General features: G+C 39.9%; 1 protein-coding gene across 2 annotated transcripts in view; it reads left to right on the top strand.

Annotated features, from left to right (window-relative positions):
- The window catches only part of SLC4A4 (solute carrier family 4 member 4), a 274164-nt gene that overhangs the window by 16096 nt on the left and 237928 nt on the right, over positions 1-20140 (top strand). For both annotated transcript variants that reach the window (XM_087434419.1, XM_004419157.3), the window contains exon 2: positions 2186-2365. In XM_087434419.1, coding sequence (XP_087290545.1) covers positions 2186-2365 — 180 coding nt within the window. The remainder of the gene's footprint in view (positions 1-2185; positions 2366-20140) is intronic.

Here is a 20140-nt window from a genome sequence, read left to right on the forward strand (position 1 = left end):
AGGCAGGTAGAAGGCCTGTGATCGCCATGTGAATAAAATGGCGCCGTTTTTGTGGTGATGACAACTCTCATTAGGTCCCCAAAGGGAAGGTACATTCCTCTCCGTGGGCTTTGAGAGGTCACTCTCCGAATCTCCCTCTTTTCATCAGGTTGACAACAACAACACTTTGTAGCCAGAAATCTTACCTTAAAATCCTATCAGCCCATACAAACCATCTTTTAAATGATTTATCAAATGTACTGTGCAGATTTGGGTAAAAATATATTAAAACATCTTTCTGTGTAACATCAATATGACTAATGTAGTTTAACTGCCATTTTTTTTGTTTAGTTGCCATTATTTAATATGATATGGAATATATTTAATGTGATAGGTTTAAAAATAATTTCCAACCTCTTAATTTTTTTCATGATGTTTTTCTAATTCCTGAACAAAGGCCACCAAGCTTTCAGTGTTTGATTTACTAAAGAAATTGATTGTCTTTGCTTACATATATTGTGTGACTTGAGATAAAGCTGCAGGACGCCCTCAATAACTGGAGTGCAGGAAACAATTGACACTGTTTCTTAATTCACATTGTTTCTTAGACGTTTCCTACTTCCTAGTATAATATAGCTTTCCCATGAGAACAATTTGCTTGCAAATGGTTAGACATGATAAATTTTTCATTGGCACACATTCTGTGAGGAGAATTTCACTGTATTTTGAGTAGTTGAGTTGGTGTGTGTATGTGTGTGTGTGTGTGTGTGTGTGTGTGTCTGTATGTATGTTGGGGAGGAGGTTCATGCTTTATATAGATGCCTCCAACTTCATTCCAAGTATCAGATGTTTTCTTTTGAATGCTAACCCATTCATTTAGGGTTCTGCATTCCTTGGTTGGAACTTCTTTCTTGAAGGAGCATGTGATTGTTTTAATCCTTCCAATTCAAGGGAACATCCTTGTGAATTATGGTGTTTTTTGATATGCCTGATGAATTACTCTGGAAAGTGACACAGCAATTTATGTCAGACATACTGCATGTACGTGTGTTGCATGCAGGTGTATGATATTGTCTGTGGCACCGTAAAGTGGTCATCGAGGAATAATTCCAGAATGGGAAAGGACACCTGTGGATGAGATTAGATTATAACCTAATCTAATTTGCAGTTCCAAAAAAGAAGTGTTCACATTACTTCCAAAATGGAGGTTCCCACATCCAGAAGTTATGCTGTATATAAAGTGAAAGTAAAAGTTTCCCAATTTAAAAAAAATGTAGAACTTTGAGTTCCTTTTTTTCTGTCTTATCAGATATTGTAAAAATAATACCACTTGTCAGTTTTGCAACTCCTTCCTTCTAGAGAACTAAAAGCATTTCACAATCTTTTTTTTCCTCATGCCCTTCTCTTCAAAGCAATTTTTGCTGGGCTGGGTTTATTTTTATCATTGCAACAACCAGTTTTTAGAAACTTTTGGAAACGAAAAAAGAAAAATGAGAATGACACTGGAGCTGACATTCATTTTAGCTGTTTCCTAGTGTGAACATTCGAGTATTTCTAAAATTTTCTCTCCAAGTATGTCTTATTTTTTCTTAGTTTGTCCCAGTTCTAAGTCTCTATTCTGCTGATTGGGTAAAAAAAAAAAAAAAGTTTTAATGTAAAACCTTATCCCCAGCAGAATGACTTCTTGAACTTTGAGTTAGATCTTTATTTTTTGCTGCTTCCAAGAGCTCCTGTTTCATCGCTGTGTTCAGTATAATCACAGACTCATGGAAGGTTAGAACTGGAAGGACCTCTAGGGATTACACAATTTCAGCCTCTCATTATATATAAATGATGAGATTGAGGCCCAGAATGGTTAAGGGACATGCTCAAGGTCAAATAGCTAATTGATGGCAGAGGTATGACCAGAATCAAGGATTCCTGATTTCTGGTTCGATATTCTTTGGTTTTCCTAAACAAAAGTGGTTTATCTGGATAGACTAGAATACACCCTCATGGAATCCTAGAGCCAACCAACAGGTTGAATTATACTCTAGTTAACTGAAAATTGAGAGGAGATTTTATTTTTCCAGTTTAACTTTGTCAAATATAGAATGGTAATGTTGCATTCACAGACATTTTCTTCTGACCTGTGTGGATCTTGTGCAATTTATTTGCAGCAGAGAATGTGATTTGAAATGACTGGTGATTTGTGTACTTCCTTTAGGCCACCACACCATCTATATTGGGGTCCATGTGCCGAAGAGCTACAGGAGAAGGAGACGTCACAAGAGAAAGACAGGGCACAAAGAAAAGAAGGAAAGGGAGAGAATCTCTGAGAACTACTCTGACAAGTCAGATGTGGAAAACGCTGATGAGTCCAGCAGCAGCGTCCTCAGACCCCTGAGTGAGTACCCTCTGGGTGTTGGTGCCTCTTTCTGCTTGCCTCCCACATCCTTGGGAAAGACACTTTTTAGGATCTTGTGGATAATGGGGGAGGGACACAATAATACTGGGATGGTTTTCTCTAAAGGATAATGTCTATGGAGATGCTTTTTTTGTCCTGGCAGGTTTGTCTAGGAGGAGATCTTGTAAGATTCCGAGTTAATCAGAAAAGATCTGACAAAGTTTAGGTGTGGTTGTGTATTCTACGTTTTAACTAGTGAAATAAGACAGGGTGTTATAAATGATATTTAACTACAGTAATCAACAGTAATTGGAAGACTCGAAGAAATGTTTGGGTTGTTCCTATTTAGAAACAGGTTCTATTGAGTCAGTAGGTCAAGATGAGAATTCTACATGTATAATTATATATAAATAGGTGACATTTATAGGGTCATGGGTGACATTTAATCAGGTCGTGGGCCAGGTCAATGATTTAAAAAGGAATAGTAGAAAAGCATCCTGTAAGTCAGAGAAGAATAGAGTAACACAGCTCTTGAAATGTTGAACATGTTAGTATCATACATTCTTATGTTATGATATGTTATTAAGAACAGAATAACAGGAGGTCAAAGAACACCCTTGGATTCAAGTTATAGGGTGGACTGTGTGTTTAGGTGTATGTGTATGTTGCTTTTGTTGCTTTTGATGTGGGGAATCTTTGGCTATCTGGGTAGCTTTTCGGCTGAAGTGAGAATGAATATGTGTGGTAGAAGGGAGAAGCAGTAGAAACACATGGCAATGATGGGAGGTTCCCTGACAGGAGTTACGTAGTGACAGCTTTTCATGTTGGCAGAGCTTTGTAAGTTCTTCATCTCTTTGCTACACTTGCAGAAATGCGGAACCTGCAATAAAATGCATTATGGACGGCACAGATAAAGATCCAGTTCACTCACTGCAGAAGATGAGAAGCCAAATTAGAATTAACAGCTCAGGAGTGTTGAAAAGTGAATTTACAGAGTTAAAGTAAAGAGGGTGTGAAGTGTAGTGATGTGAATCTGTGAATCTTTTATAGTGTCACAATTGAGCAGGTGGCTTAGAAGCTAGAGAAGTACTGTGCTGAGAGGAGCGATACAGATGGACCACCAAATTAAAGAGAAAAGGTTTGAGGAGAGTTTGGAGATGGACCACTAAATTAAAATTTAAAAGTGTTGGAATAAATGTAAGACAGACAGGACCAAAGGGCAGGAAGTAAGAGTTACATACTTTTCATTGGAATGTTGGGGGAAAGCCTTTCTGAATGGAATCCTTCGTATATTGACTAAAATAATGGGGTCTGTTTTGAGCAAAGTCCTTGAAATGCAGATAAAAAAGGTCACAGTTAATAGTCTGGAGGAGCAAAAGATAACATCCCTTTCCAAATAAATTACTACTGTTTATCTTGATTTGCTGTCTGTTTTGCTGTCTGGCAAGCCTGAGCCGGAATCAGAGGTGCTCCCCGCAGTGTGTGTGTGTGTGTGTGTGTGTGTGTGTATATGTGTGTGATCTCTCTCTCTCTCTGTCTCCCTCATAAGTCATCCCTCATTCTGCAATTTAAGAACAAGAGTGCATCATCACTATAAATACTAAAAAGGGAAGAGACTCTCACCTAGACAAATGGGCCAAGGGATTTTGAGATGATAATTATGTACCAGCTTTTTAGGAAGGGCAATGGAAACAATGCCAGTAATACTCAAGTAGGTAATAGGGAATGAACAGAGCAGAAAGGTACTAAGGCCGAATGTATGTCAACTACAGGAGTGCTGTTGCTTTCTGTGGCGTTTGGGGAGCAGTTTGGCACAGCATGTAAAATAAACAAAGCCGTCCATTCTCTTTACCCTCAGAGATCTCCTTCCTAGGGAGTACTGCTTTGTGTTATATATTCAGTTTCTGAAGGGATCGTATGGAAAGACCGTTGTTAAGGACTAAATTGTTGAATGATCATAACAAAATTATTTATAAATGCGCATTTTATAGTTAGTTGTTTTCCTGCTAGTCAATAAGTTATGCTGTAATATGCCTTTGACATGTTTGACGGGAGTCATCCAATTCGACCTGCAGGTTCTCTTAGAAATTACAGTATTTTCTCCACTGCTTATCATGGAGACTAGATGAGTTGGTAGCTGGTTTATCTGCTGCAGTTCTATTTAAAAGTCAGAATTGTTGCACCCAGATATAGACAGACATTTAACCCTATGATTTTGGGGACGCTACAGAGCTCTGGCACCAACATGACAATAAAATTCTTATGGGAAAACTCACTTACTGAAATATCTGCCTAGTCTGCCATTGTTGTCTCCAAGAAGAGCCACACGTAGTTTCTGTTATTCTTGGATGTAGAGTTTTTGAGTTACCTATGTATATAGACATACCATGTCCCCTAGACCAGATTCCTGCACGGGCCTGAGGTTGTATCAGGTGATGCTTATAACTTCTGAGAAAACCCCACATATAAATAGAGCAACTTGATGAGAATCATCTCGGATTCTTTCCTGCTGTCACCCCCATATGCAAGCCATCAATGACTTCTGTTGGTTCTACTTCTAAAATATGTCTGAATCTGTCTACTCTTTTTCAGTTTGGCTGCCACATTCTGGTCCAGGGAATCGTCGTCTCTTGCGTAGACAATTGCAACAGCCACTGCTTTTCAAGTCTTTTTCCGCACAGAGGCAACAGTGACCATCATAAAGTGTAAATTGGGTCATGCCATTCGTCTGCTGAAAACTTCTCGTTGTCCTTAGAATAAACTCTTGATTGGACACCATGGCCCACAGTATCTCACCAGTCCCGCTTTGTGTCATTCATTCCTTGCTCACTTTACTTCAGCCACACTGATTTTTCAGTTCCTTGGTGCTCAAACCTTTTCTGCCTCGGAGCCTTTGCACACGCAATCCTGTCTTTCTGGAACAGTCACCCCATTCTTGTCCTGGTTAGCTTTTCTCTCCCTTTGTTCCAGCTTTTAAATTTTGTCTCTTCTCAGAGGCCTTTCCCTGTTACCCTGTCTAATGTAGATTCTCCGATGTTATTCTTTCTCAGCTCTTTGTTTCCTTCATAACACATGTTTCAGCTTGTAATTTTGTGAGCCTACAGTTTTGTCTTGTGCTAATGCTAGATTGTAAGCTCCCTGAGAGCTAGGATCAGATTTGTGTTGTTCACTGTGTTATCTCTGGTACCTAGCACAGCACCTGGCACATAGTATGTGCTTAATAAGTGCTTATTGAAGAGTAATTGAATGGATGGATTACTCTAGAGGAAGACAAAAGCGTTGCTTTTATTGGTCTAAATATTTCCCACATTATAAATAAAGATCCAGCTGATTTTCTTGTCTTTAATCCTTGCACATCATCTTTATATTTCTCTGCTCTGCCTTCTTCCCTTGCCATGTAAAATATGGTCCTAACTTTTAATTTTCCCACTTTGGAAAGTGCCTCATTATTTTAACTATTGCCAAAGTGGTGTTTTGGTCTGGGTAGGTGACCCCCGAGGGTGTTGAGTTGCCTGTCGCCCAGAGGTGATGGGAGAAATTGATCCCCAGGGCACAGAGATTCATCATGTACAGTTAAAAGTGCTCACCCTTCCACACAGACCTCAGGCAGCTCAGCTTCAGAAGCCATATTAAAGAGGCACGGAATTGCATAGTAAAGGGCATTTATAAGAAGGAATCAGCCAAATATCTTCCAGTATTTAGGCACATCAGGAAGATGACGTAATTACCAGGTTCATGTAGCTTATAACAGAGGTGCTTTTTCTTTTCTTCATGGCTCTGGTGTCAAGGCAGGGCTTCTAAAGAGTGAATGTGTGTTTTGATTCTTACACGTTTGGAGCTTCGAGGAGGAAGCTCGCTCCCTTCGTTTCCCCCTCTGAGCTCAGCAGCAGCTCCAAGTCCGTGCACAGCTGCTGTTTCCAGCATGGTGTCAAAGCTGGTGTCCCAGCTTGGGACACAGAGAAGGAAATACGTGTGGGAAGTGTGGTACCCTGAGCAATGGGGAGAGGGGCTAGGGATGAGAAGTGAAATGGAAGAGCTGGCAGGAGAGACAAGGGAATGAGGAGGTGGTGTGGCGGGGGTGGTGGAGAGAAAAGTTAGATTGTGCTCTTTCTTAAAAATAATCCTTTTGCCTCCTCCACCGTGCGCTTCTTTTTTTTTTCTAAGTTAGCAGCTGCCATCCTCTGAGGATTGCCCAGAAAGTGGGTGGGAAGGTGGTCCTGGATGAGATAGGCTCTGGAAACACAGCACAACTTCCCACCATAGATGGTTTTGACCTCTGAACTTCTCATTTTATTAGTATCCTGGGATATTTATGGGGAATCACAGGCCACTTGGTGACTGCAGAGACTCTGAAGATGTGTAAAATGTTAGGAGACAGAGCTACAAACAGAACATCCTGTTCAGCATATTGGTCTGATGTGTAATGTATTTCTCAACAATCTTGAACACGCATGAGGGCTTGGAAGTGCTAACTGCCTGGCACACACATGTCTTCCCTGTTTTGGAGTCATAACGCTAGGTATGTGCGTACAGACACTCATTCAGTCCGGTGGTATTCCTTTTTTAGCTCTTTGGATGTGTACCAGGACTGATGGATTTACGCTAGTGAGCATTGTTCTGTGAGCCTGGAACAATGGATGCCGGTTAGTGATCCAGTTATATGTGGGAAACTGAAACAGAGCAATGGGCAGCTGCCTTTGTGTGGTACTTCCGGGTAAATGAACAGACTAGCTTTTCATACGAGCCAAGATTATTTGGGGTTTTGTCATTTGACTTCCCCTTTTCCCAGTGCACACCCCTGTGCCCTCCCCCAACCTGACCTCATTCTTCTTGGTGCATGTCTACTTTTTCTTGATTTTTAAATCTTTTCAGGCAAGACCTTTAATTCTGGTATCATAAAGTAAGATTTCTTTAATTTTCCATATGCCATTTGCATAGCCCCCAAATGAGTTAGTATGCAGGAGAGAAGGGAATCTTCGGAATGTGTGTGAAATGAGGTAGATTCTGTCCCTGTCAAGTACCAAAACAAAACACAAGCACAAAAGAACTATACTATCTTTTTCATCCTCTTCCCTATTTTTCATCTTATAGAAGTAGGAGGAAGTGCTTTTTCTTTAGGTCTGAGAACAAAGGCTTTTTATATTAAAAAATAATTGAAAACTTAAAATTCGCCTTTTCAGAAGGGGCACTTATGATGTAATTTTGTGGAAAGATAGCATATCATAGCGGTTTGGAGCACATATTCAAGCCAGATTGCATTTGAATCCTAGCTCATACCAGCAGTGTAACCTTGGCAAGATGCTTAACCTTTCTCTCTCCAGTTTCCACAGCTGTTAAAAGGGGATAATGATAGAACTTAATTCATAGTGTTCTGAGTACTAAATGAGCAGGACATCTGGTTAGCAATAATAGTTAGCAGTTATTATCTTGAGTTACTCTGAGTACTTTCAACAAGCTCTTCTTTACCCATCCGTTATACACAGGTAATGCCAAAAGCTTCAGGCTAGATCTTTCTAGAGGTTAATTCCCTATGAACACAAATCACTCTTGTTTAAGTTCTTCTGGCCTTTTCTACTACAAATTCTCACTACTTATTCCTCTTCTTTCGCTGTCAGCTTGGCTCCTGGCTCCCAAGGGCAGCTTTGGAAGAACTAACCTAAATTCAGCCTCTTTAACTTGCCAGTGGGTATCAGCCTGGATGCTGGCTGGCAGGTGAAAGGACCAAGGAAACAAGACTTTCAAGGGGCAGAGGTGATGTCTATTGTGCTGTTCTTTTGTGTAGAATACTGCCACTAGCAAGGGGCTCTGCTTACCAAGTGTTCCCTTGAATTTAGTCAGCAGTTGGAATTCCCAGTTCTGGGCCCCTGAAAGCAAATGGGCTGTTTGCTCTTTCATGAGAAGAATTTCTTTCTGGCTCTTTCTTTGTGTTTCTCAGTGAAATTAATCTGGTTAAGAAGGGCTGTTGCTTGGAACAAGTCTGCAACTTGAAGGCAGTGCTGTGCAGAAAAGAAAAATGTTTGACATACTTGTGCTTTTGGAGGCACTGGATTGGTCCAAAAATGTTGTGTTTTGTGTGGTACAAGTAATTGCTGTTTATTCCTCTGTGACGCTGACGAATACAGGAGGACTGTGTCATGGTGCTTCTGTCTTCTTCTGCCAGTTAACTACATAAATCTCTTAGGGAATCTTGAATTTCTGAAATGCATGTCTCTTGAAGTCACCTTGAAGTGCCCTCCAAGTGGCGGTTCTCACACTATGGGAAGGTGTCATTTCTTGTTGCCCCAGACTATTCTATTACAATAGTTATCCCATTTTATCATGCCATGAGATGTTATGAATAGTGTATTTACGTGTGTCATGGGAGAGTTGATGTTGCTGCTATTTATAGGGACTCATGAGTTCAGGAGGCCTCAGAGGGTTCTATTGTGCTCCAGGTGCTAGGGTTCTCCAGGCTAAAAAGAGGTTGTGACTTAGGGTGGAAAAGGGGAGAAAACCAGAGTAGTGTGTGGAATTTAAGATGTGAAATATACTTTAATGAAGAGAACAGGGTGTAAATGACTGTCTGCCATAGGCAGTACCACCTAGGCAAGGCAGGACACATCCTGTGGTTGGGAGTTCAAGTTTACAAGGCAGGAAGCTGGAGGGTGTGACTGTATTTGTGAATGTGTATGTGAGCGTGTGTGTCTGTGTGTGTGTGTATGTGATTGGAAGCACTGAAAGAATGAAAAATATTGGCAGGGATCTTCTTGAAATGGTATTCTGTTTAGGAAATTTCTCATACCATAGGAAATAATTCTTAAAGGACTGTATGTTCTTAATACCAGAGATTTGGATTCAGGGCTTTATGAGTTTGAACTGTTGATGCAGAAGTAGTTGGGATGAGGGACAATGGGGGACCACGGGTATACTTTATAAATAAATTCTCTGGAATTCTTCCATGACCACAATCTGGAAGCAGGCATGTTGGGTTCCTGTAATAACTTTCCCATGGATGAGGAGCATTACTTGACTTTTCATCACACTTTTATAGAGGTGTTGTGAGCATAGAGTCCCCATTATCCTGGTTACCTGTATAATCAAAATCTCATTATCTTTGATTCTTCCCTGTTCTTTTTCTTCCATAGTCAGTCACTCATTGAGTTCTACTGGTTTTTCCTTCAAAGTGTCTCTTGTGTCTGCCCTTTCCTTTGAATTCCTAAGGCAATATCTTCTCATTTGGGTTTTCAGACTTCAGGTTCTTCCTTGAAATAAAAGGGAGTTATTTCAGACAAGGCTTCTAGACATCTAAAATATCACTTCTATGTAGTCTCTCCTTAATTAAACAAACAATGATAAAAACCTTCTAATGCTCCTCATTACTTAAAGCAGTTTCCTAACTTGGGGTCCTTAGACATTTAAGAGTGAATTGACAATGTAATGGAGTTTCCTTTACTATTTTCAATATTTTAAGTACTTTAATGAAAATGATAGGTTTACTCTGTTTCAGAAAGGCCTTAAAGAGTGCATTTATACCAGCTCATAATGACTTGCCCAGTTTTCGCTCTCCTGTGATAAGCATTATCTATACTGCATGTGCTGGTACTTAGACCTATAATGCTGCAAATATTGACTTACCTCTTTCATTCAGGTGTGTGTCATCTCGCCAATAGTATCATTAGAGCCTCAAAGGCAGGAGCAATATTTCATACTTATTTTGAGTCATGTTCTGAAATAGCATATCCTTTGAGTGGATGCATAATAAAAAGTCCAGAAATTACCAGTTTGGTTAAAACATTCTGGTATGTCCAAGAAAATAAAAACTGAAGAGGGAAGGTTATGTAATTATTCAGTATTAATAACTACCTGAATTAAAAAAACAAAAATTGCTACCTCCCCCCAACCTAGATCTTATTGAAATATAATTAAAATAGAAATCACCAGAGTTGTGCAATAGAGTGAGTTGAGTAATGGTGAAATGAAAAGAGGGAAGGCCAGGAAAAGTAATTTTTCTCATGCTATATAGTTCTACAACTTTGTTTTGCAATGACTAATTAGCATGTAAATAAAATAGAAATTGTCCATGTTTTCAAAGTAGAAACAAAAGAGCTACCCTGCATGTACTTTTTCTCATGGGAAAATATTAAAATGTGTGAAAATATGCAGGCCAATGTAAGAATGCAAAATATTATTTAAGATGGCATTTCTCTAAAGAACCATACAGCATGTTGAGTTAGAATAAGCCTGGGCCGGCCCCGTGGCTTGGTGGTTAAGTGCGCGCGCTCCGATGCTGGTGGCCCGGGTTCGGATCCCGGGCGCGCACCGAGGCACCACTTCTCCGTCCATCCTGGGGCCGAGTCCCACATACAGCAACTAGAAGGATGTGCAGCTGTGACATACAACTATCTACTGGGGCTTTGGGGGGAAAAATAAATAAATAAAATCTTTAAAAAAAAAAAAGAATAAGCCTGCCTTTGCTTATGACTATTTATTTAGGGTTTGTAATTCCCTGTGATGAGTGAGAATAGTATATAAAAGAGGCTACTTATGATAGTGAGAATTGTTAATTACTGAGTGTGTCACCAAGGCTGCTTATGGAGTGTCTTACGTAGAAAATTTTAAGAATTGGTTATGTACGTGTAATATGGGTGAACAGATTAATCCATGTTGCTGCAGAGATGAACTGAGATGATCTTTGTACATCCTTCTCAGAATTATGATTTAATGATTTTGAAACTAGAACATCCCTGAAATTTTTTATTCTTTTCTGTTTGCCAATTAAGCAGAATTCCGTTTTTTAAAAAAAGCAAGATGCACTGGGTACCCTCATTTAGAAGCCGCTTGTGGTAGTGGTGTTATTGTGATCCAGCAATTTATATTAAAATTATCCTTTGTCAGTTACCAAAATTTTACCACAAAGGCCACAAGAGAAAGCAATTATATTCAATTGATTCAGCTTCATTTATGAGGCTTTGGGAAGGAGTAATTTAGGTATAATGGAAAATGTGACTTCTGAATGCAAATTGACAATAAACATGTGGACCATATAGCTAGCTGTGTTCATTCAAAACTGAAGTTGTTTTCAGCAGAAAATAGGGCAGTTTCTGTTACCAAAGCATGGGAATAGTAATTTCTATAACTAGAAATCCACTCCAGATTCACCCAATATCCAGAACACATGCATAAGCAACTATAAAATCCTAAGTCAATGCTTTGTCTAACTTGACTTTGTTACTTCTTGTGAAACTCCCGAATGCCCCAAACAAACAAAAAACAAGCAAAAAATTTCAAAAAGATTTTTGGGTTATTTTTTATTGATGTCCACACCCAGAAACAGCTAATACTCTCCCTTGTTTCTCTAGTTCTTAAATATACATTTTGAGCGCAAGATACTCTGGTTGAGAAGAACGGAAGGTAGATAACTGGTATTTAGATCAAATGCTAATCAAAGTTTTTGAAATGTATGTGTGAAAGTGTGAAAAGTGAGACTTGGGGAAACTTTTCTGAGCTATTATTTGCATGCTCAAACCAAACTTGGAAGGTTTATAGATTGTTTTCCCCCCATGAAACTGACTGGCAATCTGTCTCTGCTACGTTCTCTTTAAGCTCCTTTGATTCTATAATTCTTTCTGACATTTGTAAAAACATCTAAGCAGTGAGTTTCCTTGAGGTAAACTTGAGGATCTTCTTTGCATATGGTTGTATACAGGCAGGAGTGGCAGAGATGCTTCCCTTTTTTGGCAGGTGGGGATAATGTCTTGTCTTTAAGAGTGGGAATGGGAACCTTTATTTCAATAGAAGGATCATACTAGTTTAGATGAAAAAGAAATCCACCAAGGGCAATGTGTAAGAAGAAAAACCAACCTGGGGAATGTATTTATTTTTAAATAACAATTGAGTTTTAAAAATGTCACTGAGTTCTATATTTTGGCCAGTCGTGGGATAGAGGGAGAAAGCGCATGAATGACACTGAAGAGAGAGGACATGAAAAATTCTGAGAGAGAGAGGAGGTGGAGGGACCCTTACTATCAAGAAAGACAATGAGACCAAAGTAGAACAGAAAAATCCCTGGGTGAGTGGCAAAGGCTTACGTCTTACCCCTCTAAAGAGAGCCCCGTTACGTAGCAGGACCAGGTCTGTGCATGCTCTCCTCAAACCGGTTTCAGGTGGCCTCTACCTGCCTTATCTTTAATTTCATAGGGATAGTCTTTTTTTTTTTTTTTTTTTTTTACTGTGATTATGCAATGATTACAGTGATTCTCTAACTAGCTTCCTTTCATACAAGAATGAAGACATTACCTCTTTGTGTTGGTTTTAGAGTCATTTCTACAAGATATTCCTCCTATGAGGAACGTGGGCCTTGTCTTATAGCTATACTAGTCCTTTTCTTAACACTTATTTTTTCAATACCGGAACACCATAGTATAAATAACCTTAGCATTCTAAGAAAATCCTTTTAAATATTCTCTGATCTTTTAGCGGGTCATTTAATATAACTGGGCAATTCGGTTTATACTCCTTATAGGAGATTACCCCCAGGATTGGTTCAGCCACAAGACAAAGCTGGAGGAAGGTACTTACTTTCTACAGAGGCTGCCCGGAGTGTCTACACCGAATCCAAGACTGGCCTCTTAGTAATCTGCCTGATGACAGTGGAAATTCAGAGTGAGGCAATGGGACTTTTTTGGAAGACAGCTGGGTCTAGGGGAATTTTTGTAAGCAATGAACCATTCTTTAATTGAAACCACTGGATGTGGTTAGTAGTTTATTTTAAAAACACCATATGTTAGTTCATTCCTGTATACTGTGACAATCATAGTTTAATCAAAAGCTACTTGTGACATTTCTGTTTAGTGTTCATAAAAGAGTGGCTTGCTTCCTTGAAATCCTGAACTCTGTGCCAAATGCCAACACATTCACAATTAGAGTTTGGCTTTTAGGCACTTGTGCAACTTTTTGAGTGTGTGGTAGGTTTTTATTTATTTTTGTCACTTTCACTAATTTGTCATATTGTTAAAGGAAAAAATGTTTTCTCAGCCTTTTGTTTGGTAAACAGTGACTTTTACGCCTTTCTCCATGGTTCCCCTGAGAGGAAATAAGATAATGTAACTGCTTTTTGACTCCGTTTTTTGGCCAGAAAGCCAGGCTAATGGATGATCTCATTGAGACACGATCTATTTGTATGAACCATAAGCTTGTAAGCTTGTCATCATCCTTCATGGTACCAGGGCAGGCACCCTATTAGCTACCAGAACAGGGTGAGAAAAGAGATACAGCCAGACCCCTGGGCCTTCAGTGCAGTGCAATGCAAGTCAACTCAGTTCATCTTGGTTCAGTCCATTTTTTTTTTTTTTTTAATAATTTTATTTATTTATTTATTTATTTATTTCCCCCAAGCCCCAGTAGATAGTTGTATGTCATAGCTGCACATCCTTCTAGTTGTTGTATGTGGGACGCGGCCTCAGCATGGCCAGAGAAGCAGTGTGTCGGTGCGCGCCCGGGATCCGAACCCAGGCCGTCAGCAGCGGAGTGCGCACACTTAACCGCTAAGCCACGGGGCCGGCCCTGGTTCAGTCCATTTTGATCCAATCCAAGAAATATTTGTGGAGTACTTCTTTTTAGGCATAGTCATGGGCATTGGGCCTGCAGAGATGAAAATTCCGTAAAAAGACTGACAGTTTAGTGGAGAAAGTGACAGAAATCAGACAAATTTAAGAGAATGTGATAATTGCTATAGTGGAGTTATACGCACAGTGGTGTGACGGCATAAAGGAACGTGCTGGTGTGCTGGGGTGTGTGAGAGAAGGCCTTGCAGAGGAAGTAGCGCTTGAGTTGAGCCTGGGAGGAGGAGGCACATGTCAGGACAGGGGAGGGAGGGTGAGGAGCTGGTTATGTTTCACTGCCCCTTCACCCAGGAATGCACCAACTCAGGTGGTGAACAAGCCGAGGTGCTTCTACTAAGGCATCCCTCCCCCCTTTATTTTTATTTATTTTTTGTGAGGAAGACTGGCTCTAAGCTAATGTCCCTTGCCAATCCTCCTCTTTGCTGAGGAAGATTAGCTCTGACCTAACATCTGTGCCCATCTTGCTCTATTTTGTATATGGGATGCTGCCACAGCATGGTTTGATGAGTGGTGCGTTGGTCTGCATCCGGGATCCGAACCTGCATACCCTGGGCCACTGAAGCAGAGGGCGTGAACTTAATTGCTATGCCACTGGGCTGGACCCCCTTCCCCCGTTAGAAGGAAAGAATATGGTCATTTTCTTTCTGTACTTAAACTGAGCACAAAAGTCCATTTTAGGAGCCTCTGCTTAGTAGTCTGCCTAATATCCATTCTCCTCTTCTTCTTTATCCTCACAACCCCAGTTTTGTTCATGACAGCAATGTGCCAGCTAAAAACCTTGATTTCCCAGGTTCCCTTGTGGCTAGGGGTAGCCATGTGATTTAGTCCCGACCAATGAGATGTAAGCTTAAATGTACTGGATGGTGCTTGGGAGAAATGTATTGTTTCCTCATGGAAAGGGATAGGTGGCCAACACACATTTTAATGGGTATAGTGAATGAATATTTTACTTCTATTATTTACTCCATAAATAGTAAAATGGTGTCATGTGTTTTTACTTCCAGGAAGTAAGACCTGGCTTCTCTTAACTTTGTCATTATTGCTGGTGAGCCTCAGTAACTCCTTACATTTTCTAGGTTGGTCTGTCTATATGTTATAGATATGTCTATCTATTCTTTCTCTCTCTCCTTACAAAGGAGAGTTATGAGAAGGAATAAGAGTGAACCTGTGTATAAAGTGACTTGAATTTCATTGAAAAAATGTTGCTGTTAATAATAATAAATATTTATTGAACACAAGCTCTGTTCTAGGTACTCTGATAAAAACTATAATCTCAGTTTTCCTCATCAAAGCCCTCTGAGGTTAATGTCCTCCTTTTCAGGGTTGACGACCCTGAGGCTTGCAGAGGTGAGTGACTCACCTGACATTACATGGTTGGCAAGTGGCATTGCTGGAACACTGGATGTCTCTGACTCCAAGCAAAGGCTCTCAACCATTGCAGTAGAGTGATTTTGAAAAAGGTTGGATCAGGCTTCTTCAGAGCTATATGCTAGAGTAAATGAAATCTGAAAGGCATTGTACTCATCCAAATTCAATTTGTATTGTCAGTATCAATTCTTTATTTGTTTACATTCTACCACAGAGTGATAAAGAACTTAAGCAATTAGATGAAGAAGGCTTTTGTTTTCTTCCTTGAAATCCTACATGTTTAATCCAGAAATCTTAGCTTAGAATCAGAAGTCATATTGTGCATCTTTTTACTGCTGATTTTCTAAGTAATTACGTTTTCTATTGGAGAAAGTACATAAAACAAGCTAACTAAAATAGATAAAACTGACTAGGTGAAATGGGTAGTGTGGCTAGATTTTGTTATGGACAGATAGTTTTTCTCTTTGGGTGAAACATCAACCTGTTTATCTTATTTTGAAACCTGTTATCTATTGATCAGTCTATCAGTAAATTGATCATTCATTTGTTTGTTTGTTCATTTGTTCTTTATTTTTTTTTGAATTTTGAAGTTTTGAAATTTGCTCAGTTATCCCGGCTGCTTCTGAGAGGCATGTTTTGAAAATATGTTGGTTTCAAGTGACTTTGCTGTAAAATGTCACTCAGCTTCCCTGCTCTAGGTGGTCCTTAGCCCTCCAATCTGCTCCTTCTGAACAAAGAAGTCTTGGAAAAGTTATTCAGTACTGAGAACTAAGGAGAATCTCTCAATAAACCCCAGGGCCACATCAGTATCAGGAAGGATGAGATGCCTCAGTCATCCACCATTCCTTCATCTGGAATGTTTGTTGAAGGTCTACTGTGTACCAAATATTGTGCTAGATGCTGGGGATTTGATGGTGAGCAAAATTAAAGACACTTTTACCCCTGGGGAACTTATGGTCTGTTGGAGGAGACACTTACCAGTCGAATACCCCTACAAATAAATGTTAAATTGCGTCTATGGAAAGTGCTATGATGGAGTCTGTCTCATGGTGCTATAAAATCTGATAATAGTGGGATTAGACCAAATTAGGGAGGTCAGGAAATGACTTCTCCGAGAAAGTCATACTTGAGTTGCGATCTGAAGGATGAGAAAGAAAAATTTAGTGAAGTTTGAAGAGAAGCACACTGCAGGTTAAAAGAAGAGCATAAATAAAAGCTCTGTGCCAGAAGGGAGCCTGGTGAGCATAAGCACTCTTGTTTAACACAAGCCGTCAACGCTGCCTGTGTGTGGGGAGGCCTGGTTTAGGAAAATTCCATCTAAAAATTAATTTCATTTTCTTTGACTAACATTTGAGGAAATAAAAGGTACCAACTTCAGGTTAATAATTAGACATATACAATGCGAAATGCACACAGTGAGTTAAAGCATCAATTTTTTTCTGAGTTTAAATAGAACTTTTTGCTTTCCAACTTCAGATTTTTTTTTCCCCAATGCTATTTCATCTACTGAATCACCTCCAACTTCTGCTTACATGTCATTACCTCCTTTTGTGAAAATATTGTTTCCTACTGTATTAATGTGTCAAATAAAGCATTTGTTTTTGAGCCACCAGTGAGTCGCAGCAAAAGCTTCTTGTGTTGGCAGGAGAGGTGCATTCCTACCTTCTCTCGTGTCTCCATGACTGTCTATTTTGACGTAACACTCTCCTGGCAGTTGAGATCGTCCCATGAGAATACCAATTCTACAAGTTAGAGTATCGAAGGGTGGAGGGGCAAACCATTCTGGGTGAATGTTTCAGGAGCATCGACTTTAAATCATGCTCATGCCTTTTCTCTCTGTGACTCGTATGATGTAAGGAAGAGAAGGAGGATCGAATGACAGGGTCAAGAGGACACCAAACCTCAGCCTGCTTCTGCTTACTCAGTGATTTCCTTCCAGAATGACTTTACATATATCACCAGAGCATGGAATAGTATCTTACCATGATGATTTATATCATGGTTTTGGTTTGTTAGCTATTCTGTCTTCTAGCCAGGGCAAGAAGAGAAATTTCTGATGCAAAGGGAGATTTTGTTTTGCCAGAGGAATTCTGAAACTTTTCTGCACTAAGTACATGAGTGTATTTTTGTTAGCTGTACTTTTGAAGTCTGTGATCGGGAAATGTGTGTTTTCCCTAAAAAGAAATCAGAAAAGGTCCCAGGAGGGCCTCATCGACTGCAGCAAAATATATTTTTATAGCACTTTTCATGTTTTCACACTTTGCTTTTTCCTCCTTTGCTCCAAGTTGCATTTTTCCATCAAAGGTATTTTGGATGGCATTGAAAGTTTTCCCTGGGCCCTTTGTACACAGTTCAAAGGGCATTCAGGGAGTTAACTAAGCTGAGTTGACTATATGTTGCAAAATATTTTATTTTTGGTAGTGCTATATGACTTATAGAGGCTTTTATACACAGTATCCAAATTGTTCCATAATCCTAGGTGCAGTTAAAGCAAGCATTATTCCTATTTTAGAAACACAAATCAGAGGTTCCTACAGGCTAACAACTTGCCTGAGGTCACAGATCCTGTATTGCAGGAGTCAGGGTTAGGACAAGGTCTTTGGGCTCCTGGTCTGGCTGGAATACTGGAGTGGTTTGGCTACAAGTGAGGAGCATTTGATTGGTTGGGTGTAGTCAAGTCCTGGAGGATTCCATTATTCATTTCTCCAAAGCTTGGTGTATTCAAAATTAGAAAATTACAGCTATGAATCGTTGTTTTCCACTTGATTGGTCTAAAGTCAACTGAATCCTAGAGAAAACTCCTCTGAAAGTGGGTTGCCTTGGAAATGGATGAGCTTTGCAGTGTAATAGCTTGTACTGTATTGAAATCCCAGCAGTTTAGGTGACAGTGGTGTCTTTCTGAAGGGTGTGGGCAGATTCTGAACGGGCCTTTCCCGTTGCTCATCAACTTGGCCGTGGTTGCTCTTGTTACAGCAGTCACTCATTTTCACAGATGTCTTTTCAACATCTTTTTTTGTTGTTTCTTTTCTGAGTTCAGAATACGTAGAAGTAACTTCTTTTTGGCATATTGCCTCACTTGTCCTTGCCTAGCAAGTAGTTGGTGTTAGGAAATGCATGCTGCCTTGAGTAGGAACATGTCACATTTGTATAGTACGTTAGACTTAATGAAGGGCTGTCATTATGTTTGATTATGGGGGATTATGTTTGATCCCCGTAACAACCTTATGAGAAATCTAATGTCCGTTTTATCACTCCCTTATTTCACAGATGAAGAAAAGCAAGATTTACAAAAGGAATATGACACAGTGGTTAAGACCACGGGCTTGGAATCATAGTTTGTGTTCAGATCCCAGTTTGCCTTACTTGCCGGCTTTTTGATGGTAGGCAAGTTGTGATTGTTCTAAGTCTGCGTGGTTATGATCTATAAAATAAGATGAGAAAGGTGTCTACCTCACTGGGTTGCTTTGAGGGTTAAACAATTTATGAGGTCTTCAAAGGGCACTGGCAAAGAATAAGGCTCAGGGTATATTAGTTATTATCATTTAGTGACTTGGACACATTCATGCATTAGCAAGGAGCAGAGTTGAGACTTGAACCTGTGACTTTCAACTCTGCCTCCTACCTCATCATCTTTCCAACATACCATCCTGCAGCAATTTCCTTCTTTCTCTCCACCATGGGCAGACAGCTGCTGCACTAAGTTATTAGTAAGGGGGATGGGTTTTTGAAATAAAAGACTTAGAGATGCTGAGAGAACATTTGAACTCCTGGAATAAGTTGGCAGGTTATTCTAAAAATGGAGAAACACCTACCCTCCCTATTATTAAGAGCTGCTTGGTTTTAGCCCAAATTTAGCCTTTTAAAAAAATCCTCCTCTCTGAATTACATTAATAGTATATGAGTACTTTTGGATGTACCAGTTGATGTGATGTACTCGCTGTCATTGGTAGGGGATTTTGGGGAGAGATTGGATTCCCACATTATAAGCCCCTCTGTGACCCACACCCTCTTCCTTTGATGGGTATAGTGAGAGTGAGGGGTGCAGCTCTCAGGATCATGGGAAACAAACCACGGTCTCATTTGCATTGTCCTCTAAACAAATCAGTTTAGATTAGTGACCAAATAACAATTTTGTTTGGCATGTTTACTGAGTTGGGATTGTCCCTTAGGGTGTTTGATTCATTTCCATTAGGCCTCTTCTTTTTGGGTGAGTCCTGCTAGAGCTTTCTAGTGAGCCTAGCATGGTGGCTGCTTCGGGCCCCCATCACTACACACCTTCCACGTTTGCCTGCAGGGGTCCTCAGTGCTGCACGGAGTCTCTGTGTAAGTGCACACCTTCTCTCGTGTGAACATCTACCTCTTCCGTGATAATAGAAATAATAATACCTGACCTTGTATAGCACTTGACAGGTTACAGAGCACACTTGCATACGTAAATGATTCTAAGAAGGCTTTAGAGACAATTGTTACTACTTGACATGACAAAATATAGATCTGAAAGGTTAAATGAATTGCCCAAGGACAGGGGACAAGTTTGAGAATAGTTGGCCTTGAACATCCCAAGTCTGGTGCTCTTTTCATAATACTTAAATCACTGTCTTCCCCTTGAACTGAATTGATTAGATGTTTAGTTAGTAGCTTCTCACATTCTATAAAAGATTTGAGACTTCTTGTAATAATCAAAGATAGGTAAAAATAGATGTCAAAACCAGGGAGGACATACAATATGCAGAACCATTAGGACCCATACTGTTACTACAGTTGAATTTAATTTGTCTGAGCTTCCTGGCAGCCAAGATAAAAATAC

The sequence above is a fragment of the Ceratotherium simum genome, chromosome 8 (genome assembly GCF_057802395.1).
Source record: "Ceratotherium simum simum isolate JZ-2026a chromosome 8, ASM5780239v1, whole genome shotgun sequence".
Taxonomy (NCBI): Eukaryota; Metazoa; Chordata; class Mammalia; order Perissodactyla; family Rhinocerotidae; genus Ceratotherium; species Ceratotherium simum.